The sequence below is a fragment of the Phacochoerus africanus genome, chromosome 8 (assembly GCF_016906955.1).
Source record: "Phacochoerus africanus isolate WHEZ1 chromosome 8, ROS_Pafr_v1, whole genome shotgun sequence".
Taxonomy (NCBI): Eukaryota; Metazoa; Chordata; class Mammalia; order Artiodactyla; family Suidae; genus Phacochoerus; species Phacochoerus africanus.
The window spans coordinates 165,883,599-165,911,052 of NC_062551.1; the positions used below are offsets into that span (position 1 = coordinate 165,883,599).

Below are 27,454 nucleotides of genomic sequence, written 5' to 3' on the forward strand. Positions count from 1 at the left end.
GGTGTATTAGTTCCTCCACAGGCATTTTGCTGGACGAATGGGCCAATGGAAGTGGCAAACCCACTAGGTGTTCACCCCCTCAGCCTAAAAGACCCCCTTTCCCAGGACTGAGGCCCTGGAGAGGATGTTAATTGACACAAGGTTTCAAAAAGCAGTTTGGCAACGTGTAGCAAGAGCCTTAAAAATGTTCATACTTTTTGATCCAACACCCCCGCTTCTGGGAATCTGTCCTAAGGACATTCTCCAAATGATGGATGCGAAGACTGTGCAGTAACATGAAATGTTTATGATGTAATCATAAACAAGTCTGGAAGAACTGACCAAGAAATTGTTGTATTAGAGGAGTGCATTTATCAGAGATTCTTGTTCTCTTTCTCAAACTTTACACACCCGTGTACTGGTTTTACCCTCGTCTGCCACTCCGGGTTCATCAGTAGGGACCTGGCAGAAGCAGCACTCAGATGGGAGGGTCGATAGACGTTTAATAAAGGGACTGTTCCCCATTTCCAGTCCTTTCCAAGACTGGTTTCTGCACCTCCCGCATGACTCACTCAGCGTTCCTGAGCACCTACTTACTGCCTAGTGAGGGAGGCAGACTGCCAAGGACATCGACTGTATCATAAATGCAGTAATAAATATATAAATGAGTGACCGGGGGCACGAGGAGAGAAGCAACTATCTGTTAGGAGCGCGGGGTGAATAAAGGAAAGCTTCAAGGGGATGCACGTTCCAGTTTTGAATGTGGCCCGCCAAAACAGAAGGGCCACAACCTGCACAAAGGCAGAAGCGGTCGCGCTGGGTTTAGGACATTCGCTGTGGCTCTGCAGGGCTGGAGGGAACACTGGGCGGGTGCGAGGAGCTGGTTAGATCATGCCGGGCCCTGCGCTCCCAGTGGGCTCGGAGTCTTGGAGCTCTCATCAGGTCCGCATCTGAGGGCGAGGACTCTGGCCTCGGTGGGGGGATGGACTGAGGGAGCGAGAACGAGGGCAGGAAAGGAGTCTTTGGGTCTCGGCTGGGTCGGCCAGCAGACACCTTTTCTCAGCAGGGTCTCTCCGGACTCCGCCGGCGCACCGCCCCTCCAGGACCTCCCCGCCGCCTCCTCCCCGAGGGCCCCGCGGGCGGGCGGGGGAGCGCGGCGAAGGGGGGCGCTGCCTGGGTGGTCTCCCGCCCCCGCCCCCCACCCCCCACCCAGCGGCTCCGTTGCCTAGCAGCGAATCCGGCCGCGCGGCTCCGGGTAATTTGCCGGCAGCTCAGCCAATGGGAGGGCGTAGCCCAGACCCGCTCCCTTTTTCTGGGACTACGGCCGCCGCCTCGGCAGTGCTGCCGCCACCTCGAGCCGCGCCGGGTGTCGCGGGCCGGCAGCTGTTCCCGCACGCGAGACCCCCTCCGCCTGGGGCCAGCTCCGCCCCGCGCTGCAGCCGCTCACAGACGCCGCTGCGCATCCGCATCCGCGCCGAAGCGCCCCACTGATTCCAACGCGGGCCCCGCGCTTCGCGGGCCCAGGCCAACCAATGGGAGCGCCAAACAGATAATGCGAACTGGGGGCGCCCCTGCTCCCCATCCCCTCCCGTATGGCTGGACCGCCACCCCTCGGGGAGCTACCCCCGGGCTACGCATCCCCAGATGGATCTGCAGCACCCCAGGTGAGCGGCAGGGAACCCGGAAGAAGGAAGGTTGGGACTGGGTCCAGAGACCCCAGGTGTGTCACTCTGCACAGGTGTGATGTGTCTAAGTACCAGGTGTTACTGCCCGCGCAGGAGAGGCTGTGTGTGTCTGCGTCTCCGACGCAGAGCGAGTGAACATGCCTATGGGTCCACCTCTGTCCACCTGAGAACTGGTTGTGTGTGTGTGTTTCCTATCAGAAAATGAGTCTGTGCCCTCCTCAGGTGTGTTTGGGTGGGAGGCAGGGCATGGAGTGAAGTTTTTTCCAGGGCGGTCCTGTGTCTGTGGAGGTCCTCCCTGTCCATCCCGAAACCTAGAAACTAGGGCTTGGCAGAGTGTGTCATAGGGAGAGGGTTTCGTGGGTGTCGTTGCAGTCCTGCCTGGCTGACCCTTCTCTCTCCATCCCAGATCCTAGCTGGGAGCCTGAAGGCTCCCCTCTGGCTCCGTGCTTCCTTCCAGGGCCTGCTCTTCTCTCTGGGCTGCGCGGTCCAGAGACACTGTGGCAAAGTACTCTTCCTGGGACTGTTGGCCTTTGGGGCCCTGGCACTGGGCCTCCGCGTGGCCGTCATTGAGACAGACCTGGAACAGCTCTGGGTGGAAGGTGAGTGGTGGACACCGGCCGCAGCTGCTCTGGTATGCTGAGCACAAGACAAGAACAGGGTGAGGGGCTGGGTATGAGTTCTGGTGGGCTTTGTTCTGGGTCTGGAGGGGCGCCTGCCTGCCAGAGCCTGGGCATCTGAGAGTACTGCTCCCTCCCTCCCACACCCATAAACGGGCATCTGCAGATGAGGGAGCCCTGTGAATAGTTGTCTGTGAGAGGGTGTGTTTATTGTTTATTGCCATTTTTTTATGTGTATTTGACTGTACTGCAGAGTTTGTAAAGGCAACTAAAACAAGACCCCATCTTTCCGTAGCAAGGAAAGCATATGTACTGGGAAATAATATACAATATGATACAAAGCGGAAAATGATTGTGTTGGGAGTTCCCGCTGTGGCACAACAGGATCAGTGGCATCTTGGGAGCACTGGGACGCAAGTTCAATCCCCAGCCCAGGACAGAGGCTTAAGGATCCAGCGTTGCCACAGCTTTGGCTTAGGTCAAAACTGCAGCTTGGATCTGATCCTGGCCCAGGAACTCCATATGCCATGGGGTGGCCAAAAAAGATGAAAAAAAAAAAAAAGAAAAAAGATGGAGTGCCCGTCATGGCACAGCGGAAATGAACCCCACTGAGGTTTCAGGTTCCATCCCTGCCCTTGCTCAGTGGGTTAAGGATCCAGCATTGCAGACGCAGCCCAGATCCTGAGTTGCTGTGGCTGTAGTGTAGGCTGGCAGCTGTAGCTGGGATTAGACCCGTAGCCTGGGAACCTCCATGTGCCTTGGGTGTGGCCCTAAAAAGACCAAAAAAAGAAAAAAAGAAAAAAAAAAAAGATTGTGCTGTATAAGAGAAGGCAGGCAGAGAAGATCACATCTGACTGAGAGAATCAGAAAAGTTAGAGCTAGAAGGCTAGGGAAACTGAGTAACTCATCCAACAGGCCTCCAGAGAGAGGTTCTGTACACCGAGGCAGCCATTTAGTGGACAGCAGCACAGAGTCTGCACTTGGAGACAGCAGCAGAGTCGAATGGAACCAAGTCGCCTTCTCACGGGAGCATCAGATTAAAGTGATTTCTCATTAGTGGTTTGGACGTAGATCTCCTTTCCCTGGCGCCGGGTTTCGCAGGGCAGCCCTTGAACAGAGTCGAACACCCGCTCTGTTCTTTCCTGGGAAATGCGCATTTGTGGGCTCCCCCGAACCTCCCCAAGCCCTGGCCCACCCCCAAAGGCAAGGCCCAGGTTAGAATCTCACACCCTTGAGTTATTTCAAATGCTGGCAAGCCCTAGGATCCAGAGCAGATGTTTCTTGGAGCCTGCCTGCCTGCTGGGCTCGCACACACCCCATCCGCACCCTACCCCCAGCCCTCTGCAGACTCACAATATATACACACTCGGGGCCGGCCCTGGGGTCCAGAGCAGCTGTTTCTCTGGGCCTGCCTGCCCCCAGCCCCAGGACACATGTGCGTTCAGGCAAATACACATACCCCCACCCACACCACTGCTGCCTGGGTGGTCCCAGGATTTCCTGCCGCAATAGAGGCTGCCTCCCCCCCCCTTCCTCTCTCATTCCTCCACTTTCCTCATCCTCGCTCCTACCCGCCCTCCCGCACAGGACAGGCTGGATCCCACTGGATTTTTGCTGCTGTTCGTGGGAGGGTGAAATAAGAGCCTGATAGCCGATCCCTAGGTCTTTTCCCTTTATTTCAGAATATCATTCGGTCCTGTATTGGCCAGGGCTGGGCGGTGAGGTAAAAGCCATGATCTTGACCTGACCTTTCCTCTGTACATCTGTCGTTGAGGCTTCTTCCAGCAATGCCCTAGGCAATGAGGAACTGATCAAGGTGGGAACTGAAGGAGTTCCCATAATGGCTCAGTGGGTAACAGACCCGACTAGTATCCATGAGGACGCCAGTTCGATCCCTGGCCTTGCTCAGTGGGTTAAGGATCCCGAATTGCCGTGAACTGTGGTGTAGGTCAAAGACGTGGCTCAGATCCCGCATTACTGTGCCTGTGGTGTAGGCTGGCAGCTGCAGCTCCAATTCAACCCCTTGCCTGGGCACCTCCATATGCGGAGGGTGCAGCCCTAAAAACTTAAAAAGACAAAAAGAAAAGTGATGACTGAAGGGTATTCTCCATTCCTTTCCTGTTTAGCAAAATGCTAATACAGAAAGCAAAGAAAGAAGTGAGGAGTTCCTGCTGTGGCTCATTGGGTTAAGAATCTGGCTAGTATCCATGAGGTTCAATCCCCGGCCCCACTCAGTGGCTTACAGGATCCCATGTTGCCGCAAGCTTCAGTGTAGGTCACAGATGCAAGTTGTGGCGTAGGCTGCCAGCTGCAGCTCAGATTCGACCAACAGCTAGCCTGGGAACTTTCCTATGCCACAGGGCAGCCCTAAAAAGGCAAAAAAAAAAAAAAAAAAAACTCAAAGAAGCAAGACTTTACCTCTCAGAGTTCGGGGTCTTCTCCAGCTTTACTGTGTGAGATTTGGAATGTGACTTCTTCCCTGATCAATTTTAAAGCTAAAGGACACAGAGGGAGTTCCTGTCGTGGCTCAGTGGTTAACGAATCCGACTAGGAACCATGAGGTTGCGGGTTTGATCCCTGGTCTCGCTCAGTGAGTTAAGGATCCAGTTTTGCCGTGAGCTGTGGTGTAGGTCGCAGATGCGGCTCGGATCCCATGTTGCTGTGGCTGTGGTGTAGGCCGGTAGCTGTAGCTCCGATTCGACCCCTAGCCTGGGAACCTCCATGTGCCACAGGTATGGCCCTAAAAAATAAATAAATAAATAAAAATAAAAAAATAAAGCTAAAGGACTCAGAGATAAATTGTTCTGTAAAATGAAAGTGACAACATATAGTATAATGGAACCACTGTCCCGTCCATCTGAAATTAATGCAACACTGTAAAACAACTCTACTTCAATAAAAACTTAGGTAAAAAAGGGGCATAGACAGAAACGGACTCACGTAGAGAACAGACTTGTGGTTGCCAAGGAGGAAAGGGGAGAGAATGGGACGGAATGGGAGCTGGGGGTCGGTAGGTGCAAACTCTGACATTTAGAGTGGATAAGCAGGAGTGCCTGTTGGGGCTCAGTGGTAACGAACCCGACTAGTATCCGTGAGGCCTCGGGTTGTGCGGCGTTGGTGGTATAGTGGCGAGCATAGCTGCCTTCCATAAGGCCTCGGGGTCCATCCCTGGCCTTGCTCAGTGCATTAAAGAAGCCAGCGTTGCCTTGAGCTTCGGTGTAGTTTGTGGATGCGGCTTGGATCCCGCGTTGCTGTGTCTGTGGTGTAGGCTGGTGGCTACAGCTCCGATTCGACCCCTAGCCTGGGAACCTCCATATGCTGTGGGTGTGGCCCTAAAAAGACAAAAAAATAATAATAAAAATAAAGAAAAATCACAACATATAGCCCAACTAGTACTTACAGGAACAGCGATAGAGATAGTTCAGAGTCGGAGCTGTCCCTGGAGATAAGGAACAGGCAGCCCTTCTATCTAGAAGGCAGGGAACAGCCACATATCAATTGGTGGAGCCACTGTTCACTGGATACTCAAAGCGGAAACCTTCAGCGTCAGCCTTAGTACTTCTTGCTCATCTGATTTCGTTACTAAACAGCCAGTTCTTCCTTTTTTTTTTTTTGGTCACAGCAGGAACTCCCACTTCTTCCTTCTCAACCTCTCTCATAACAGACCCCTCCTTTCCACCCTCGTGGCCACTGCTCTGGGTGAGGCCTGGCAGTATCCCCCGAATGCATCGTTGAGGATGGCTTTAGCCACGTGAAAAAGAGAGCAAGGGAAAGAGGGAGGAAGGAGACTGACTTACCCCCCAACAGGAAGTCTGGCAGAAGACAGCAGAGAAGTTCCAGGATGGCTAATGCAGCAGTTTAAGGACCTCAGCAAGGACCCAGTTTCTTTCTCTTTTCTCCTTTACCTCCTGCGAGCTGGGCTTTTGTCCTCGGGCCTGGCGCCTCCTCCCGAGGTGCCCGCTGCAGTGGCAGGAAAGGGAAGTCACCCCTGTCCTGCATCCCTTTTTGAAAATGAGAGAAAGGATTTCCCTTGCGGCTCAGTGGGTTAAGGATCCAGTGTTGTCACTGCAGCAGCTCAGGCTCAGGTCACTGCTGTGATGCGGGTTCAGTCCCTGGCCCAGAAACTTCCACATGCCATGCATGGGCACAGCCAAAAAAAAAAAAAAAAGTGAGGAAAAGTTTACCAGCCATCCATCTCCACCCCCACGGATTTCCGTTTGGTTGCTTTGTCAAGAACTGTGTAGCATCCTATGCCTAAATTCTTCCCTTGGCAAAGGCGGTGGAATTACTTTGATTGAGTTCTTAGACTAATCAAATTTCACCTCCTAAGGCTGGGGAGGGGCCCCGCTGCCCTGAATCCCTAGGGTTTTCCGAGTTCTCCAGGAATTCAAGGGCTGGGAGTTGATTTTCTTTCCCGCTCTCCTTCAAATCTGCCTCCACACTGCCCTCCTGTGGTGTCTCTAAATCTGGCCAAAGCCAGTCCCCTGCTTAGAGCCCTTCCACCACCCTCCTAGGGCCTGGGGACTCCCTAGAACCAAGTTCAAGCTCCTTATCACACTCTGGGCTGCTTCTCCAGCAGTGTCTCTGCCTCACTCTTAGCACCCCAGCAACCCTGAGCCTTTGACAGCTCCCTGCCTACACCTGGTCCAGACCCCCTCATCCTGACTTCTTCCCCCGGCCAACTCCCAGCCATCATTCACAGCTCAGTTCCAGAGTATATGGTCAGGTGATGAAAACATCAGGTCACCTCGCTTCTCTTCTCAAAACCTGCCATGGCTCCCATTTCACACAGAGACAACCTGAGTCTCTACCGAGCTTACAGGTCCTTATGTCTGAAATTTCTGAACCAAAGATTATGAACATTTCTGAGGATCTTGAAATAATTGCAGTATTGCTTTCCCCCAAATATTATACCCAATTACTTTTTTTTTTTTTTGACTTTCTAGGGCCGTACCCACAGCACATGGAGGTTCCCAGGCTAGGGGTCCTATCGGAGCTGTAGCTGCTGGGCTATACCACAGCTATAGCAGTGCCAGATCTGAGCCTTGTCTGCCATCTATACTGCAGCTCATGGCAACGACAGATCCTTAACCCACTGGGCAGGGCCAGGGATCAAACCGGAGTCCTCATGGATACTAGTCAGGTTCGTTTACCACGGAGCCACGATGGGAACTCCCCCAACTACATTCTTGTAGTAGATGGGTCAGAATGCATTCTTCTGGAGTTCCCTTGTGGTGCAGTGAGTAAAGGATCTGGCATTGTCACTGCAGCTCAGGTCGCTGCTGTGGCATGGGTTTGATCCCTGGCCCAGGAACTTCCACACGCCACAGGCACAGCCAAAAAAAGTTTTTAAAGAAAAAGAAAAATAGGAGTTCCTCTTGTGGATCAGCAGGTTAAGAACCCAACATAGTGTCTGTGAGGGGACAGGTTTGATCCCTGGCCTCACTTCGTGGGTTAAGGATCCCAGGTTGCTGCAAGCTGCAGAATAAGTCGAAGATGCAGCTCGAATCCAGTGTCTCCATGGCTGTGGTATAGGTTGGCAGCTGCAGCTCCAATTTGACCCTTAGCCCGGGGACTTCCATGTGCCCCAGGCATGGCCATAAAAAGGACAAAAAGGGAGTTCCTGTCATGGCTTAGTGGAAACAAACCCGACTGGCATCCATGAGGATTCAGGTTGGATCCCTGGCCTCGCTTAGTGGGTCAGGTATCCAGCGTTGCCATGAGCTTCAGTGTAAGTCGCAGATGAGACTCAGATCCCACATTGCTGTGGCTGTGGTGTAGGCTGGCAGCTACAGCTCCGATTCGACCCCTAGCCTGGGAACCTCCAATGCTGCGGGTGCAGCCCTAAAAAGACAAAAAGAAAAAAATAGACAAAGTGGGACTGGAGGAGTTCCCGTTGTGGCACAGCGGAAACAAATCCGACTAGCATCCATGAGGATGTGGGTTTGATCCCTGACCTCACTCAGTGGGTCAGGGATCCGGCATTGCCATGAGCTGTGGTGTAGGTCGCAGGCATGGCTTGGATCCCGCCTTGCTGTGGCTGTGGTGGAGGCTGGCAGCTGCAGCTCCAATTCGACCCCTAGCCTGGGAACTTCCATAGGTCGTGGGTGTGGCCCTAAATAGCAAAAAAAAAAAAAGTGGGGCTGGAGTCTTGAGGACGCAGTACCTGCGGGCCCCAGGGGTAGCAGTGACCCATAGGCAGGTGGAAGCAAGACTGGGTCTGAGCCCAGACCAAGTCCATAAACCCCCCGTGGTGGTTTGGCCCTGGCCCTTGCCTGCTCCAAACCAGGCAGGTCAGAGCATCCCGCCTCCACAGCCCCCACTTACAGAGCTGGCCTCTGAGGCCAGTGTAATGCAGGACTTGATGAAGGCGACGAAGGTAGACCAGGCCCTGGGATTCCTCGTCTGGACAGTGAGACTAGTAAAAGGGCTCCTCTCCCACCCACCACCTGCCCCAGCCCCCCGCCCACTTTGATGTCACCTCTTTGAGGGTACCTGTACTATGAGTGGTACCTGCACTGTGAGTGGAAACAGGCAGCATCTGACCCCCCGCCTCACCTGTGCTGCCCCAGCGCCGTTGTTGCCAGGTACCCTCGCCACCCTCTTTTCAGAGCAGTTTGCAAGAAGTTGTATGGATATAAGGAATTCTCCTGTGACACAGGATCTGATGTGGTCACTGCATTGGCTTGGGTCACTGCTATGGCACGGGTTTTATCCTTGGCTTGGGAACTTCCACATACTGTGGCTGTGGCCAAAAAAGAAAGATGTACGGATATAAACCACCACCTGGGACAGCCTTTTGGCCTTTTTTTTTTTTTTTTTGTCTTTTTAGGGCCACACCCACGGCATATGGAGGTTCCCAGGTTAGGGGTCGAATCAGAGCTACAGCTGCCGGCCTACACCACAGTCACAGCAACTCGGGATCTGAGCCGAATCTTTGATCTACACCACAGCTCATAGCAACGCCAGATCCTTAACCCACTGAGTGAGGCCAGGGATCGAACCTGCGTCCTCACGGATACTAGTCAGCTTCGCCACCGCCAAGCCACAACGGGAACTCCTGATCTCTCATTTTTAAGTTATTTGCTCCAAACCCAGGCAACTGGGTTCACGCTCAAACTGTATATACGTAGGTCACAGAAGAATTCCGCAGAGCCACACTGCTGGGCCTCCACTCCAGACTCCAAGCAGAGAACCAGGAGCCTGGGGAACCAGCGAGGCCGTCAGGGAGAAGGCAGGGGCCCCTCGGCAGTGCTTCTCCTCTTATCCCGGGAGGCCTCAGGGGTTAGGATCCCGCGTCCCCAGAGCTCTGATCCACTGAGGCTCTTTCCCCCCAGCGTTCTCTCTCTGCTCTGGCAGCGGGCAGCCGGGTGAGCCAGGAGCTGCAATACACCAAGGAGAAGCTGGGGGAGGAGGCCGCGTACACCTCGCAGATGCTGATACAGACCCCGCGCCAGGAGGGGGAGAACGTCCTCACGCCCGAGGCCCTTGGCCTCCACCTCCAGGCAGCCCTCACCGCCAGTAAAGTGCAAGTGTCCCTCTATGGAAAGTGAGTCTGGCTGAGCCCCTGAGCTGCTGGGGGTGCGACGCGCTGCCACGGGGCTGGCGAGAATCCCCCCCTTCTGCTGATCTCTGTGCCCCTGGCTGTTGCAGGTCCTGGGATTTGAACAAAATCTGCTATAAGTCTGGAGTTCCCCTAATTGAAAACGGAATGATCGAGCGGGTGAGTGTCCTGAGCTGTCCTCTGACACTGGGTCAGGGTGGGACCTTTTCCGCGGTAGGCGAGGGCCTGGGGGGGGGGGGGGCCTCGGCAGAGGGCACCCTACGGAGAGAGAAGAGGGCAGAGGGAGCACTGACATGGCCTGGGATGTCCCTGGCAGATGATCGAGAAGCTGTTCCCGTGCGTGATCCTCACGCCCCTCGACTGCTTCTGGGAGGGAGCCAAACTCCAAGGGGGCTCTGCCTACTTGCCGTGAGTGCCGCCACTACCGCCCCGCTCCCGGGCCCTGTGCATCCCCCCACCCCGCCCCCCCCCCCCGTCGGGACCTCCCAGGCAGAAAGGAGGGGCGGGGGTACACATGGGGATGGAGACCCCTCCCAGGCCGGGGTCGGGGGACAGGCTGCCCCAGTCTGCCCACCCCCTTCTCACCTCTGAAGGAAGACCTGCCTTATGAGACACAATGACACACCAAGGTCTGTAAGGGCTGAACAAAGGAGAACAAGAACTTTGCCAGGGAGCGTTAGCTAGGGGTTGGCTCCGCTGCTGCCCCGGCCGGAAAGGAAACCTCTTACAGCAGTTCCCGTCGTGGTCCCGCGGAAACGAATCTGACTATCCATGAGGATGCAGGTTCGATCCCTGGCCTCGCTCAGTGGGTTAAGGATCCAGAATTGCCATGCGCTGTGGTGTAGGTTGCAGGCGAGGCTTGGATCTGCTGTGGCTGTGGCTGTGGTGTAGGCTGGCGGCTACAGCTCCGATGGGACCCCCAGCCTGGGAAGCTCCACATGCTGGGGGTGTGGCCCTAAAAAACAAACAAAAAAGAAGGAAAGCCTGTTACAGCCACGCGCCCATACGGTTATATATTAGAACCAAGAAAGAGATGCGGCGGCACTTTTCTGGGCCTTTTCCTTGTGTCAAATGCCGCCCGTCCTCGCGTCCCCGTCTCAGCCCCTTGCGTTCAGCTCCTCCACCATCACGGCCGCAGCCTGGCGGGCCGAGCCGTGCACACCTCCACAGGAAGAGACAAACGAGCGGCCAGGAGGAGGGCGGGGTGCTGCCCGGGCCCCCTTCCAGCGGTTTGGAGCGTGGGAATTGACCCCTGATCCTTGCCAACCTTGGGCTCTCCCCCAGGGGCCGCCCCGACATCCAGTGGACCAACCTGGATCCCGAGCACCTGCTGGAGGAGCTGGGCCCCTTTGCCTCCCTCGAGGGCTTCCGGGAGCTGCTAGACAAGGCACAGGTGGGCCAGGCCTACGTGGGGCGGCCCTGTCTGCACCCTGACGACCTCCACTGCCCGCCTAGCGCCCCTAACCACCACAGCAGGCAGGTGGGTTCCAGCCAGGTCTGCCCGGGAGGGGCCGTTTTCCTTACTTTCCTTTCACGCGGTCCCTGTTCTAGGAGAGAGCAGACTGCACTGTGTGCTCGGCCCCCCATTTCCTGGACGCTGTCACCCCAGCTAGACGCCTAGACTGTTCCGTTCCCATTCGGTTCTCCTGAGGAACCGCCTATGAATCCCTTTGACTTTTCTAAGCCCAGAAAGGCTGGACCTCATCAAAAGAGACGTGTACATGGAAACAGGACCAACTAGCTAAGCAGGAGTGTCACACCTGTCTCCTGAGTGTCGGTGATACTGAGGACCTTTCCAAAATCCACCAGAGTTGGAGTTCCCTGGCGGCTCAGCAGCTTAAGGATCTGGCATTGTCGCTGCTGTGGCTCTCTGTTTTTTTGGTTGGTTGGTTGGTTTGTCTTTTCAGGGCCGTACCTGTGGCATATGGAAGTTCCCAGGCTAAGGGTCCAATCAGAGCTGCAGCTGCCGGCCTACACCACAGCCACGGGATCCTTAACCCACTGAGTGAGGCCAGGGATTGAACCCACCACCTCATGGATACTAGTCGGGTTCGTTACCACTGAGCCATGATGGGAACTCAGCTGTGCACAGGTTCAATCCTTGGCCGGGGAACTTCCGCGTGCTGCAGGTGTGGCCAAAAGAACACCCACTGGAGTTACGCCAGCTCCTCCCACAGCCTGTTTTATAGGCTTCTGCCCCCCTCTTGTGGCATCCTCTCTGCAGGACCCTAGCTGTTCCCTTCCAGAGTAAACAAGAGGCTCAGGAGAATGGTTATCTATACTTTAGGCCTGCAGAGCTCTGTGGCAGGCGTGGTTCCTGGAGGTGCCACCCCAGAGACACCCAGTTATCCACAACCAGGGCCTTGAGTCATACTCTCCTCCCTGCCCCTCCTCCAGGCTCCCAATGTGGCTCAGGAGCTGAGCGGGGGCTGCCACGGCTTCTCCCACAAGTTCATGCACTGGCAGGAGGAACTGCTGCTGGGGGGCATGGCCAGGGACCCCCAAGGACAGCTGCTGAGGTAGGGCCTCTCCCGGGAGCTGGCAGGGGCGCCTCAGGCCCGGGGAGCCACACCGATGCCACACTGCTCTGGCCAAAGTCCCTTGCCCCCACCAGGTGTTCGGGGCAGCCCGGACCCCCGATTCTCCTGTCCCCCCCCCCCCTCCAGGGCAGAGGCCCTGCAGAGCACCTTCCTGCTGATGAGCCCCCGCCAGCTGTACGAGCACTTCCGGGGCGACTACCAGACCCACGACATCGGCTGGAGCGAGGAGCAGGCCGGCACGGTGCTGCAGGCCTGGCAGCGGCGCTTCGTGCAGGTCAGTGTGCGGCCCAGGCAGTGCGGTGCCCCGGGGCCGCTGCCTCCCCCGCCTCACAGCCCGCTCTCTGCAGCTGGCCCAGGAGGCCCTGCCTGAGAACGCGTCCCAGCAAATCCACGCCTTCTCCGCCGCCACCCTGGACGACATCCTACACGCCTTCTCCGAAGTCAGCGCCACCCGTGTGGTGGGAGGCTACCTGCTCATGGTGGGTCCCCCTGGTGCCTTGCCCACCCCTGCCCCCCGAGCCCTGGGAGCCCTTCTCCGAGCCTGTCCTCTCCCCTCGCAGCTGGCCTACGCCTGCGTGACCATGCTGCGGTGGGACTGTGCCCAGTCCCAGGGAGCTGTGGGCCTTGCCGGGGTGCTGCTGGTGGCCCTGGCGGTGGCCTCGGGCCTCGGGCTCTGTGCCCTGCTCGGCATCGCCTTCAATGCTGCCACTACCCAGGTACGCCAGGACTGCAGGGCGAACTTGGGAGCCAACCGCCCAGGCCACTCAGCTGCTCCGCTCCTCAGCTGCCCGCCCCTGTGCCGCTGCAGGTGCTGCCCTTCTTGGCACTGGGAATCGGCGTGGATGACATATTCCTGCTGGCACATGCCTTCACAGAGGCCCCGCCTGGCACTCCTCTCCAGGTGAGCCTCGTCCTCCAGCCTGGGCTCACCTGAGGCTGTTCTGCACAGGGGCTGAGAGCCTCTTGGTTTGAGTGACCCTGAGCTGGTAATTAACCTCTCTGGCCTCCTGTCCGCATCCGCAAACACGGGTAATAATGGCGCTTGTGTCCTGGGGGTGGTTGTGAGGCTGGGTGATGCAGTGCACGCTGAGTGCTTAGAACGGCGTGGGACGATAACGCGGGACCCAGTCAGTGTTAGCTGCTGCGCCGTTCCCCTACCTGCTCTGCCACCCAGGTGCCCGAGCCTCCCTCTCACGCTGCCTTGTCCCGGCAGGAGCGCACAGGTGAGTGTCTGCAGCGCACGGGCACCAGCGTCGCGCTCACGTCCATCAGCAACATGGTGGCCTTCTTCACGGCCGCCCTCGTGCCCATCCCTGCCCTGCGGGCCTTCTCCTTGCAGGTGAGGCCTCACAGCGGGGGCCCGGGCTCAGGGCGGGCGTGGAGCCAGGGGCGGGCTGCATCCAGGCTCTCTGCCCCCGCCATCCACCCCCAGGCGGCCATAGTGGTCGGCTGCAACTTCGCAGCCGTGATGCTCGTCTTCCCGGCGGTCCTCAGCCTGGACCTGCACCGGCGCCACTGCCAGCGCCTTGATGTGCTCTGCTGCTTCGCAAGGTACCCGCCCCCGCCACCAGGCCGTCCTTGCTTGGCCCCGTCCCACCCTGTCCCCTCAGCAGCATTTCCAGACACAGACCTGTCACCCCTCTCTCTGCCTCTTCCAGCCCCTGCTCTGCTCGGGTGATTCAGATTCTGCCCCAGGAGCTGGGGGATGGGACAGTACCAGTGGGCATTGCCCGCTTGACTGCCACCGTTCAAGCCTTTGCCCACTGTGAAGCCAGCAGCCAACATGTGGTCACCATCCTGCCTCCCCAAACCCACCTGGTGCCCCCACCTTCTGACCCTCTGGGCTCTGAGCTCTTCAGCCCGGGAGGGTCCACACGGGACCTTCTAGGCCAGGAGGAGGGGACACGGCAGAAGGCAGCCTGCAAGTCCCTGTCCTGTGCCCACTGGAATCTTGCCCATTTCGCCCGCTCTCAGTTTGCACCCTTGCTGCTCCAACCCCATGCCAAGGTAAGGCCGCAGGCTCAGGCAGCCTGAGGTGGGACGGGGCAGAGGCTTCTCAGGTGTCTCCGGGCCCCAGGAAGGGCAGCAGGCTCAGCCCCGGGGGTATCCCTGGGCCTCCAGCTTAGTTGCTGTTTCCCACAGGCCATGGTGCTGGTACTTTTTGGGGCTCTTCTGGGCCTGAGCCTCTATGGAGCAACCTTGGTGCAGGATGGGCTGGCCCTGACAGATGTGGTGCCTCGGGGCACCAAGGAGCATGCCTTCCTGAGCGCCCAGCTCAGGTACTTCTCCCTGTACGAGGTGGCCCTGGTGACCCAGGGTGGCTTTGACTACGCCCACTCCCAACGCGCCCTCTTTGACCTGCACCAGCGCTTCAGTTCCCTCAAGGCCGTGCTGCCCCCACCGGCCACCCAGGCGCCCCGCACCTGGCTGCACTATTACCGCAACTGGCTCCAGGGTGAGAGGCGAGGGGCCCAGCAGGGAGGGCTGCAGCCAGCCAAGCCCCCCGAACCCCAGGCCAGCCTTCCCGGTTCTCTCCCAGAAATCCAGGCTGCGTTTGACCAGGACTGGGCTTCCGGGCGCATCACCCGCCACTCGTACCGCAATGGCTCCGAGGATGGGGCCCTGGCCTACAAGCTGCTCATCCAGACCGGGGATGCCCAGGAGCCTCTGGATTTCAGCCAGGTTGGGAGAGGAAAGGGCAACGGTCCGGGAGCTCAGAGGGGGCCCCAGGCCTCACGGGCCCAGGCCTTCAGCCCGCTCTGCCTCCGCAGCTGACCACGAGGAAGCTGGTGGACCAGGAGGGGCTGATTCCACCCGAGCTCTTCTACGTGGGGCTGACCGTGTGGGTGAGCAGCGACCCCCTGGGTCTGGCAGCCGCGCAGGCCAACTTCTACCCCCCGCCTCCCGAGTGGCTGCATGACAAGTATGACACCACCGGGGAGAACCTTCGCAGTGAGTGCTGGGGGGCCCGAAGAGCCTAGGCCTGGGCCCGCGCAGGCCCCACCCCGAGGCCCTGCTCCGCACTCCCCGTGCTCACCGGCCCGCCCTCCCCCCCTGCAGTCCCGGCGGCCCAGCCCCTGGAGTTCGCTCAGTTCCCTTTCCTACTGCGCGGCCTCCAGAAGACCGCAGACTTCGTGGAGGCCATCGAGGGGGCCCGGGCAGCGTGTGCTGAGGCAGGCCGGGCTGGGGTGCGTGCCTACCCCAGCGGCTCCCCGTTCCTCTTCTGGGAGCAGTACCTGGGCCTGCGACGCTGCTTCCTGTTGGCCATCTGCCTCCTGCTGGCGGGCACTTTCTTCGTCTGCGCCCTGCTGCTGCTCAGCCCCTGGACGGCTGCCCTCATAGTAAGTCCTTGCGGGGTGGGGCTGGAGAGACCCACAGCTCCCCGACTCTGCCCTGCCCAGGAGCCCTGGGTGAGCCCTGCCCTCCCCAGGTGCTGGTCCTGGCGATGATGACGGTGGAGCTCTTTGGCATCATGGGTTTCCTGGGCATCAAGCTGAGCGCCATCCCCGTGGTGATCCTGGTGGCGTCTGTAGGCATCGGTGTCGAGTTCACTGTCCACGTGGCTCTGGTGAGCACAGGCACTGGGGAGGGGCGGGCCAGCAGCGTCACTCGGCAGTGTGCCAGTGTTGATCAAGCACCTACTGTGTGCTAGGTCCTGTTTAAGAACGGGGAGCTAAGAGTAACCCAGACAGGCTTTACCTTCAGGGGAGCTTATTCTACAGTGCAAGGTAAACGGTAAACAAGTAAGCAGCCATTTCAGTAGAGGGGCGGCCAAGAGGCCCGAGAGGATCAGAGAAATGCGGTGGTAGCTGGACGCCAGAGCGGGTGAAAGGCAGGTTCCACCAAGACGGAGGTGGTAGAACGGAGGCAGGCAGGCCTCCCCACAGCTCCCTGTTCTCTGGCAGAGGAGGAGCGGGCGTGGGGTGGGGGCCGTGGACCGACCAGCTGGAAGCACCAGACCCCAAAAACAGCTCCCTTTTTTCCCCCATAAAAACCTTATTGTTTTTCTAAGAACAATACATAGGGAGTTCCCGTCCAGGCCCAGTGGTAACAAAGCTCAAGGAGTATCCACGAGGTCGCAGGTTCGATCCCTGGCCTCACTCAGTGGGTTATTCTGGCACTGCCATAAACTGAGGTGAAGAGCACCGGCACGGCTTGGATCTGGCCTTGCTGGGGCTGCGGTGCAGGCCCGCAGCTGTCACTCCAATTCATCCCTCGCCTGGGAACCCCCATATGCCACAGGTGCAGCCCTTTAAAAAAACAAAAAGACAATATATAGTCCCTGGGGGGACAAAAAAAGGTCAGCATGTAGGAAAGAACCAAGAAAAAATTAGAAAGATTCCGAAATGTCACCCTGAGAAGTTATCACTTTGGGTGTCCACCCTTCTGCCCTAGGAGTCAGCAAACTTTTTCTGTAAAGGGCCAGATAGTAATAATTTTAGGCCCGGCCGTGTGTCTCTGCGGCGACTCTGCCCTCACAGCACAAAAGCAGCCGTAGGTTACAGGTACACCAAGGGGCGTGGCTGTGCGTCAACAAAACTTTATTTATAAAAGGCACACGATGGACTGTAGTGTGCCGACCTGGTCTGGACATCTGTCTGTCAACTCCAGGAACTTGGTTCCCGTGGCTGCCCCGGCCTTCCGTGGGCCAAGGCGAGGGTGAGCCCGGGGCCCGCAGGCGAGCTGGCCCTGGTTGGCCGAGGAGCAGCTCCAGGACCCCTTTGTTCCCCAGGGCTTCCTGACCGCCCAGGGTAGCCAGAACCTGCGGGCTGCCCGCGCCCTGGAGCACACATTCGCCCCGGTGACTGATGGCGCCGTCTCCACGTTGCTGGGTCTGCTCATGCTTGCTGGTTCCAACTTTGACTTCATCGTCAGGTAGGGAGGCTCGGGCACGGCGGCGGGGCTGGCCGGCCCTGGCCGCGGGACCTGCCCGGCTGACCCCCGCCACCCCCAGGTACTTCTTCGTGGTGCTGACCGTCCTCGCACTGCTGGGCCTCCTCCACGGGCTCGTGCTGCTGCCTGTGCTGCTGTCCATCCTGGGCCCCCCGCCAGAGGTGACCACACCCTCCTTCTGCTCCCGGCCCACAGGATGGGGCGGGAAAGGCAAGGGGAGGGACAGAGACAGGACAGGGGGCGCTCAGTGGCCAACAGATGGGGCTCAACTCACAAGGACGCCTCCCCATGAGGTGCCACCAACTGAAGGTGGCATCCCCCCCTTTTGCCCAGACAGCATGTCCCTCTCCCCCGGACTCCTTCAAAGACCCACCTTAGCCTTTCGGGGTCCCGAGCAGGGTGCAGGGTTTGCCCCAGGCCCAACATCCTGTCCTTGATCAGCTCTCACATCCTGCTGGAAGCCACCGGAGGACCCCAGGAGCCCCTGAGCTCACTGGGGCTGATGTCTCCCCTGCCAGGTCGTACAGATGTACAAGGAGAGCCCCGAGGTCACGAGCCCCCCGGCTCCACGGGCAGGAGGGCTCAGGTGGGAGCTGCCACCCACCTTGCCCGAGAGCTTTGCCAGAGTGACCACCTCCATGACCGTGGCGCTCCGCCCACCCCCGCTGCCTGGCGCCTACATCCACGCAGCCTCGGAGGAGCCCGCTTGGTCCCCTGCTGCCACACCCGCTGCCAGCGGCTCCAGCAACCTCAGTTCTAGGGGACCGTGTGCAGCCACCGGATGAAAGCAGCTAAAGCACTGAGACCCTTTGGGGGCCCCATGAAGTCACTGGGAAGCCCTGGGTGGGTGACTGAAGGCAGGGCAGACTCCTGGGGGGCCCTGCTGCTGCTGCTGCTGCTGCTCTCTGCCTCCATCCCTCCCTTGACCCGGCCATCACGGACCCTCTTCGTACCCACACAGAACTACCACCCTCGAGGCTGTGAGCAGCCTCGCACGCACGGGTCCTCTGTGCGCGTGCTGTGTCTGGGGCGGGTAAAAGCCAGCACTTCAGGCTGCAGGGCAGGCCCGCCCCCCTCCCCACCCCAGGCTGCTGCCCCCAGCAGACCCAGCCTGAGGCACCCTCTGCCAGTCCTGGTCCCCCACTGCTTGGTGACTCCTGGATAGGCGCGCCACAGCCCCGCCCACATCGCACCACATAAATTATTTATATGAAGATGTTTATTTTTGTAGTTGAAATAGATGTTAGCTATGCTGAAAGTTTTATTTTTAAAAGAGTGAAATATATTCTATACGAACTCATCTCAAATGCCTTTGGTGCTGTTCTTTCCGCTGGAGCCGTGAGCTTGCCAGGAGCGGTGTCAGGGCCTGAGGTCCTGGGCTCCTCTCACCCTTGGTCGGTTTGCCACCTGGCAAGTGGAGATGCTCACGCGCTTGGTAACAGCGTCTGGCTGAAGTGCTTGGCGCACAAAACGACGCGAATGTCTTTGGGGTCAGACCCCACTGCGTGTTTTCAGAGCCATCATAAGCCAGCCCTGCACGTCTCTTCACTCATCCCCACTTTCCTGTTTCGGCAGCGTGGGGGGATGGGCAGAGGACCACAACCGTGGCAGGAGGGGGGAGGTGAAGGGGAAGCAGATGGAGAAAGTGGCTGAGGTGTTCCCCCTGTGGTGCAGTGGGTTAAGAACCTGATGGCAGCCACTTGGGTCCACTGCAGAGACATGAGTTTCATCCCTGGCCCCGAATCTTCCACATGCCACAGGTGCAGACATTAAAAAAAAAAAAGAAAGGGAGTTCCCACTGTGGCTCAGTGGGTTAAGAACTGGACTAGTATCCATGAGGACTGGGGTTCGATCCCTGGCCTCTCTCAGTGGGTTTAAGGACCCAGTGTGACCGCAAGCCGCAGTGTGGGTCACAGATGCAGCTGGGCTCCTGTGTGGCTGTGGCTGTGGCGTAGGCCAGCAACTGCAGCTCTGATTCAATCCCTCCTTAACCACCTGGGAACCTCCTTATGCCATAGGTGCAGCAAAAAAAAAAGAAAAAAGGGGCCAACTGGGGTTCTCTTGTGCAGCAGGTTAAGGACCCAGCATTGTCACGGCAGCAGCGTGGGTGGAGGGCACAGCTCCTTCTCTCCACCAAAAAAAGAAATTGGCCAATTGAAACAGAAACGGGGTCGGTAGGGTCTGCGGAGATATTGTAAGAGTTTTGTGCCAGACCAACTTCCAAGGCAGAGGCCTCTGCAAGTCAGCAGTCAGCTTGGCGCCCCAGAGGCATCTTTGGCCAGACAGTTGGCAGATCAGTGGGGGCACTGTCAAAAGTGAGTTTGCCCTGGCAGCCAGTGAGCAGTGTATTTAAGCTGTTTGTTCTGTGAAGGCTCAACAGCCCCACTGTACAGAGGCCTGAAGAGTCTGGCCACACCCCTGGGTGTAGAGCACAGTCTGAGCCAGCGGAGGGGGTGGGCGGTGTCTTTTATTGCCCCTCAATTATCCCAGGGCTCAGTCTCCACCGACACACCTATACGCCCTGGGGTCCACTCACTCACCAGGAACGATCCCACCCCAGAGCAATGCCTTCTCACACCCCACCCCACCAGGCCAAAGGCCAGAAAATCAGGTTCTGACTGAAAGTGGGAAAGAAAAAAAACCTACTACTGCTGAATCAACATAAAAATGCTTGAGAAGATTTAAGAGAAGCAGGTAGCTGGCTTAGACCCTAGAGTAGGAGGTGCATCCAGGATGCCCAAGGGATGGACGCCGGATTTGGGTCCAGGAGTGTTTGGGTCACTATGGAGGGGCTTTGGGGTAGAGCAAGAGAGCTCCCCAGATGGAATAGTGCAAAAGATGTCAGCCCACAGTGCCACTTACCAGCTGAGTGACCCAGAAAGTCAGACAACCTCACTGAGACGCAGCATCTTCATCTCTGAAATGGGAAGATGAGAGCGTATCTTGTAAGGTGCTTTCTTTTCCTTTCAGGATGTTTTGGTGGTGCTGCTGCTGGTGGTGGTGGTTTGTTTTTTACAGCCACACCTGTGGCATATGGAAGTTTCTGGGCTGGGGGTCCAATCAGAGCTACAGCTGCCAGCCTGTATACCACAGCCACAGCAGCACGGGATCCCAGCGGTGTCTGCAACCTACACCACAGCTCATGTTAACACGGAAGCCCCGACCCATGGAGGGCGGCCAGGGATCAAACCCACGTCATCATAGATACGAGTCGGATTTGTTTCCGCTGTGCCACAACAGGAACTCCCCTTTCAGAATTTTAAATGAAATATTTACATAAGAAATAACCTGGCTTCTCATAGGTGCTATTTTCTTCGCAAGATGCTGAAAATTTGTGCTCTGATTGCATAACCCTGAAACATGGAATAGTGTCCTGGTGTGGCAGCAGCTGAAGGGCTCCAGGCAGTTGGAGCTGGACCGCTCCAGGAAGGGTCAGTCCTGGGGCACCTTCCACAGCCAGTCTGGGGTACTGCCCAGCCGAACTCCATCTGGCCTCCGCCATCGCCCCGCTCTCTTGGGACAGCGAAGGGCCATGCTCACAGCCTTCATTCACACGCCCCACACTCTACTCCAGACAAGCGAGTGCCTTTCAGGGTTTACCTCCCATAACTTCAGGGTACACGCTTTCACCTCTGCTGCACGAACCGTCCTCCCAGAGAAAGTGGATGCCATCTCCTCCAGAAGGGATGGTGATTTGCCCCCTACATGGTCCCAAGTGCCCTGAGTATCTGTGCTCCATCATTCCCCCTTCTGTCTCTAGAACCGGATTGGGATTTGCATGGGGGCGGCTGGGGGGGGTCCCCAGAAACAGGGAGAACTAGCAACGGGAGCTATCCCAGCCTCAGTAAGGGACTCGGCACCCAGAGGAAAGCGCCCTTATCTCAGCGGGCAAACCGGGCGCAAGGGGCGGAGGGGAAGGCGGGCACAGCGAGGGAGCGCGGGAGAGCTGCGGCCCAGGAGTCCCCACCGCGCCCGCCACCAGGGCCACCTGCGATTTGCATACCCATGGTGCACCACGAAAACAGCTTCACGACGCTTGAGTTCCAGCCCCACGGGCATTTGTCCATCGCTGGCCGCATGGTGCCCGTTAGACGTACATTGTCTATGTAAATTCCACGCAAGGCGTGCAAACCGCGGACCTGAACAACCATAAGTGAGCTAAGTGCTGTGTCGCTCTGGGAGGTCCCCAGCGGAGGCGAAGGGACATGCTCTGGTTTCTCTTCAGATCGCATAAATCTTTCGCCTTTTACTAAAGATTTCCGTGGAGAGGAACAGTTGTGAGTGTTCAACCAATTTTTTGAGGCCTCGATTCTTTCGAGGCTACATCCTCAAAGTGAAAAATAGAACTTATCTGGGGGTTTTCATTCTCAAGTTGTGCTAATTCACATATGTAATTTAGTTGTTTATACCGTGGGTGTTTCTTGTTATTGCTACATTCTAGAGAGATTATGTCTGTGTTTTTGGACACAATGCAGTAGGAACCTGAGTTTCCCAAGTCTTAAGTGGGTTTTTCCTTTGTGTACTATTTATTTATCTGTAGAAAACCACCTGTTTTGGTTTGAGGTACAACAGGAATATCCCTTGGCCTCCTCGGTTTCCCTTACATGACAGCAGGGACGCAGTGACAGACCCAAAGTTCCTTACTTTAACAAGCTTGATTTTTTTTTTTTTCGTTTTTTGGTGGAACTACACATTACAGATGTTGGTTAATATACAATCCCAGTGAGAATTATCCTGCAGAAACTGCATTATGAGATGACAGGGTGGCGACCCCAGCTGTCCTCTTGTCACTGGGCCTTAGATCTATGTCCTCTTTGTAGAGGAGCTCATCTAGATCTGTGCTTTTTTTTTTTTTCTTTTTTCTTTTCTTTTCTAGGGCCACACCCGTGGCACATGGAAGTCCCCAGGCTAGGGGTCTAATCGGAGCTGTAGCCACTGGCCTATGCCACAGCAGTGCAGGATCCTTAACTTATTGAGCGAGGCCAGGGATACTAGTTGGGTCGTTACTGCTGAGCCACAAGGGGAACTCCCCAAATAGTTGTTTTAAATGTAAATCCGTCACACACACCACTCTCCTACACAAGGCCTCCTAAAGCCTTTCCCCAGCAAGATTCAAGTCTCTCCTTCAGGTCTCTAGTCCAGTGTTATCTCATCAGAGGTCTACACCCACCGCGCTGTATGAAAGGGTCCCACAGCCACACCACTATTTATCCCTTGAACATGCTTTATTTTTTGGTGCAAACCACTCCCTGAAATACCACACATGAATTTCTTTACTTGTCTGCTGTATGTTTCTCCTAAAACGCAAGTTCTGTGAGGCAGAGGCTTCGCCTGACTCGTTTTCTGATGCATCACGTGCCCTAAATCAATACATCGATGACCACTCGATGAATATTTGTGGAACAAATGAATGCATCATTTTCTAAACATACGTACTGTCCCACTACAGTTCTAAGCTTTACAAAATCAATTTAATCTTAAGAACCCAACTAGATTTTTTTCATTTTAGGGCACGTCTGAGGCATATGCAAGTTCCCAGGCTAGGGGCCTACACCACAGCCACAGCCACGCCAGATCCAAGCCTTGTCTGCGACCTATACCACAGCTCACCGCAACACCAGATCCTTAACCCAATGAGCGAGGCCAGGGATCAAATCCACATCCTCATGGATACTAGTCGGGTTCTTAACCCACTGAGCCACAACTGGGAACTCCCTAAACATATTCTCTTATTATCTCCATCCCCGCCCCCCCCACCCCTGTTTTTGGCTACTCCCACTGCAATACGGAAGTTCTTCCCGGCCAGAGATTGAATCCAAGCCACATCTGCAACCAATGCTAGAGCTGCTATAACACGAGATCCTTAACCCACTGTGCCCAGCCAGGGATTTAACAGGCAACACCACAAAGACAAGTTGGATCATTAACTCACTGCGCCAAGCAGAACTCCCACGATCTCCATTTTATAAATGGAAAAGAAAGAAGACATAGAAAATTACATAGCCTCACTCAAGTCACAAAGCCAGAAAGTGGTGGAGCTGAGATTCAAACCCATGCAGCCTGGATCCAAAAGAGGCATACTTAGTCACTGTGCCACTGATGGGGCTTAGGACATGACCCTCCAAATACGGCACCTCGATATACTGAGTATTTTAAGCTGAAAGAATTGGAGAAGACAGGAAAATCATTCTGACCTCCCCACTCCCCAAACCCTTCTTCCACGACATGGGACATAAGACCCTCAGATGAGAGATGTCTTTCCTATACTGGGAGCAAAGGAGCATCCTTATCTCCAGGACAATGAGACTCTGAAGAGAATTCTAAATTCCCCCCAGACTGATTCCCCTTCATACTCTTTAACCTGGCATAAAAATACTTTGGTTTAACTGTCTCTCCCGGTTTTCCTTTCCTTATGAAGGCTCCCATGTCACAAAAAATTATATTAAATAAATTTATATGATTTTCCCCTGTTAATCTGTCGTTTGTCAGTTTATTTATTTAGCTTTTTAAGGCCACACCACAGTATATGGAGGTTTCCAGGCTAGGGGTCGAACTGGAGCTGTAGCTGCTGGCCTACACCCCAGCCACAGCAACGCCAGATCCGAGCCGCCTCTGCGATCTACACCACAGCTCACGGAAGCACTGGATCCTTCACCCCCTGAGCGAGGCCAGGGATTGAACCTGCATCCTCATGGATGCAAGTCAGATTCATTTCCACTGAACCACAATGGGAACTCCCACCTTTTGTCAGTTTAATCTCAAGACCCAGCCAGCGACCCTAAAAGAAGCAAGGAAAGCTTCTTCCTCCCAACACTACCTTTTCTTTCAGCAAATGGAGTCATGCCCTGCTTGGTCTTCACCAAGCTTTTCTCACCAGTGATCAGGGGTGTTTTAACTTCACTGTAGGAATATATCATGTTCAATTTAACCAGTCCTCTAGGACATCTAGCTTGTCTTCAATTTTCTTTTTTCTTTTTTTTTTTTTTGTCTTTGTTGTTGTTGTTGTTGCTATTTCTTGGGCCGCTCCCACGGCATATGGAGGTTCCCAGGCCAGGGGTTGAATCGGAGCTGTAGCCGCCAGCCTACACCACAGCCACAGCAACGCGGGATCTGAGCCGCGTCTGCAACCTACACCACAGCTCACGGCAACACCAGATCCTTAACCCACTGAGCAAGGGCAGGGACCGAACCCGCAACCTCATGGTTCCTAGTCAGATTCATTAACCACTGCACCACGACGGGAACTCCTTGTCTTCAATTTTCATTATCCAAACAAAGCTGTCCTGAAACGGTATTGAGGGTAATCACGTGTTCAGTCTTGAGAGATAATTCCCAATGACTATCTTTTTTTTTTAATCTTTTTGCCATTTCTGGGGCTGCTCCCACGGCATATGGAGGTTCCCAGGCTAGGGGTGGAATCGGAGCTGTAGCCCCCGGCCTACGCCAGAGCCACAGCAACGCCAGATCCGAGCTGCGTCTGCAACCTACACAGGTCACAGCAACGCCGGATCCTTAACCCACTGAGCAAAGCCAGGGCTCGAACCCGCAACCTCATGGTTCCTGGTCGGATTCACTAACTACTGAGCCACGACGGCAACTCCCGAATGACTATCTTTAATCCATGTGCAACATATTTTTATATAAAATCCCTGGAGTTCCTGTCATGGCACAGCGGGAGGAACTAGGAGCCATGAGGTAGCAGGTTCGATCCCTGGCCTTGCTCAGTGCATTAAGGATCTGGCGTTGCCATGAGCTGTGGTGTAGGTCGCAGGCGTGGCTCGGATCCTGCGTTGCTGTGGCTGTGGTGTAGGCTGGCGGCTACAGCTCTGATTAGACCCCTAGCCTGGGAACCTCCATATGCCACGAGTGTGGCCCTGAAAAGACCAAAAAAAAAAGGCCAAAAAATAAAATAAAATAAAATCCCTGAGAATAACTTTTTTTCCCCTCGTCAACTGCCCCTAATTTCACTTGATAGTATCTTGTTTTGTAGCTCCTTTAAACCCTCTATGGAGTTTAAATCAGAAAACAAGGTCAGGAATTCCCTGATGGTCTAGTGGTTAGGACTTGCTGCTTTCACCACTGCAGCCTGGGTTCGATCCCTGGTCTGGGAACTGAGATCCCACATCAAGCTACTGCATGCCCAGGCGGGGAAAAAAAACAAGCCAAAGTCATCTCTGAACATTTACGGAGCACTGATTATATGACAAGGACTGGGAAGCAGAAATGAGCAAGGCACAACTTCAGGCCCAGAGATCTTCCTTCAGGGAGATTCAGGAAGACAAAATGTGTAACAAATGAAAGGGTAGCATGGGGAGTCTTCAATAAGCAAGAGAGCAGACCCAGAGCTAGAGGACCACTGCCTTCAGCACCAGGGAATTTATGCAAAGGTACAGTTGAGAGTTGCTAATACTTGGCACCGCTAATAACGCTGAGTTCCCCTGAAAGTGAAATACATTATATTTTGTCCTGAGGGCAATGGGGATGTTGATGATTTTTTTTTTCTTTTTTTTTTTTGGCCATGCCCATCAGCATGTGGAAGTTGCCAGGCCAGGGACTGAACCCATGCCACAGCAGAGACCAGAGCCACTGCACTGACAAAGCTGGATCCTTAACCTGCTGTGCCATATGAGAACTTCTGAAGGAAGTTCATACCGATCTTAGATAAGTGTATGGTCAGGCCACTCAAGATGGCTGTTCTTTTTTTTTCGCTCTCTGTACATCCCCTGCTCGACCAGTGCCTGCCGATTCACCTACAGCCTACACACAGGACTAAGCTTCCTACAGATTTGCCCCAGGCACCAGCTAATGATTGTTCTTGTCAAAGGGGTGGTGAGGGGAGTGCCCTCTGCCGGTTTCCCTGACCGCCAATAAGCCAAGCTGACATCAACTCCCCTTCCCCCCAGGAAGAATCTCCCCTTCCCCCCAGGAGTGAAGCCTGCCCCATCCTACCCACCTTCTGCAGCACATAATAGGGTGTCGCTCCTGGACCTTGCTTCGGACATGTAAGATCCCCCAGTCCATGAAACGCTGATGTCTCCGCTGCTGATTCCAGGCTCATTCTTGGGTCTTGCTGAAGCTGAAGCTGGGCAAGTACAGACCTTACAGGCCTGTGAGGCCATAGCCCAACAAGAAGTCTGGTGACTGTGGGAAATGGGGCGGGGGGGGGGGGGGGGGGGGAATTCCGCAGCCACGAAGTCAGGAAAGCAATCAAGAGCCCATGGCAGTAATTCCTGCCACAGATATAGGCCTGGCTGAACTGGGCTGAGGCACGGGACTGATGGGAAAGATCTTGCAGGAGAGGAAAAAGAATTTTCCCCTAACCTCTGAGCTCTTGGCTGAGACCTCTGAAATAAGACAGAGGAATAAGAGAGAAAAAAAAAAAAACAATTTATTAACATGTCATATATGGGAGATACCCAGGGGAAAACGAGTAACTTCCTGAGGTGGCCTAAAATACCTGTTTAGATACCATCTTCAGCTAAAGACAAAGGAAAGAAAAGTGTGGGGAGGCCAGTTATGGGAAGGCCATGAGGGAAAAGCACCGAGAGCAAGGCTAAGGTTTACTAGGTATATTTCAGTGGGCGACCGCAAGGCAAGATTCTTCTTAGTCATCCTCCTCCTGGTACAGGGAGACACCCTTACCCATGGAGGTTTCCTTCATAAAAATTTCCCTTACAAACGGGTAACTTCTCTGTTTTCAAAGTTCTCCTTTTTCGCAAAATAATCAATTTAAAATAACCCTACGCTAAAAAGGCATATTCTGGGCAGGCATCTGCTTTCAGTCTCTTCATAGGTAGAAGTCCTGGGAGCCAGATGTGAAGAAGAGGCGTAAAGCACGGAGGGGACACCCAGGAGGTGGGAAACCCTATGGGGGCCGACTGGTCAAAGATGCGGCGGGAGCTCAGTTTTGGACTGAAGCTGCGTCACCTGTGGGGCACGGAGAGGGAACTGCAGGGCGGGGGCCTAGCGTTACAGAGGGAGCTGGGCTGAAAATACATGTGTGGCTTACGACAGGGACCGGGTTGCGCAAAAGTGCCGGGTTCCCGGGAACCGCCCATAGAGCTGGAGCACTGGCGCGAGGGACACCGCTTTCGGATTTCGCGCGGGACTGGAGGCGGAGGCCCAGCCCTGGGCCGCCCCGCGCCGCGTCGCGCCGCGCAGACCCGCCCTCCACCG

At 55.8% G+C, this 27,454-nt stretch overlaps 1 protein-coding gene, 1 long non-coding RNA gene and 1 other non-coding gene across 17 annotated transcripts; 2 read left to right on the forward strand and 1 right to left on the reverse strand.

Annotated features, from left to right (window-relative positions):
• The first annotated feature begins 1,213 nt into the window (after positions 1-1,213).
• On the forward strand, positions 1,214-18,578 carry PTCH2 (patched 2). Of its 15 annotated transcripts, XM_047789278.1 has the most exons (22): positions 1,287-1,643; positions 2,071-2,263; positions 9,641-9,830; positions 9,935-10,004; positions 10,162-10,253; positions 11,130-11,325; positions 12,243-12,364; positions 12,512-12,659; positions 12,733-12,864; positions 12,946-13,101; positions 13,194-13,286; positions 13,599-13,724; positions 13,818-13,936; positions 14,044-14,392; positions 14,528-14,840; positions 14,925-15,067; positions 15,157-15,337; positions 15,446-15,726; positions 15,816-15,953; positions 17,118-17,260; positions 17,340-17,439; positions 17,797-18,578. In XM_047789278.1, exons 1-22 carry the CDS (start codon positions 1,572-1,574, stop codon positions 18,061-18,063), a joined length of 3,624 nt encoding a protein of 1,207 aa, XP_047645234.1. In that variant the 5' UTR covers positions 1,287-1,571; the 3' UTR covers positions 18,064-18,578. The 15 variants fall into 15 exon arrangements, 13 of the variants coding, with proteins under 13 accessions (XP_047645240.1, XP_047645238.1, XP_047645235.1 ...); XM_047789275.1 differs by having other exon boundaries at positions 1,284-1,643; positions 13,560-13,936; XM_047789276.1 differs by having other exon boundaries at positions 1,285-1,643; positions 13,560-13,724; positions 14,528-15,067.
• Positions 16,926-27,442, reverse strand: LOC125132286 (uncharacterized). Its single transcript, XR_007136185.1, has 5 exons — positions 26,232-27,442; positions 21,282-21,417; positions 20,141-20,195; positions 17,652-19,022; positions 16,926-17,456 (listed from the first exon to the last, which is right to left on the reverse strand). It is a non-coding gene; the product is annotated as an uncharacterized LOC125132286 (long non-coding RNA).
• On the forward strand, positions 21,484-21,600 carry LOC125134848 (U5 spliceosomal RNA). Its single transcript, XR_007136836.1, has one exon. It is a non-coding gene; the product is annotated as a U5 spliceosomal RNA (small nuclear RNA).
• Positions 27,443-27,454: the final 12 nt, after the last annotated feature.

Excerpts from the sequence above, each read along its gene's own strand:
- PTCH2 (XM_047789271.1), top strand. The coding sequence starts at position 1,572 with ATGGCTGGACCGCCACCCCTCGGGGAGCTACCCCCGGGCTACGCATCC. Across the intron at positions 15,068-15,156 it reads AGCCTCTGGATTTCAGCCAG|CTGACCACGAGGAAGCTGGT; the intron begins GTTGGGAGAGGA and ends CTGCCTCCGCAG. Across the intron at positions 15,954-17,117 it reads TCACTGTCCACGTGGCTCTG|GGCTTCCTGACCGCCCAGGG; the intron begins GTGAGCACAGGC and ends TTTGTTCCCCAG.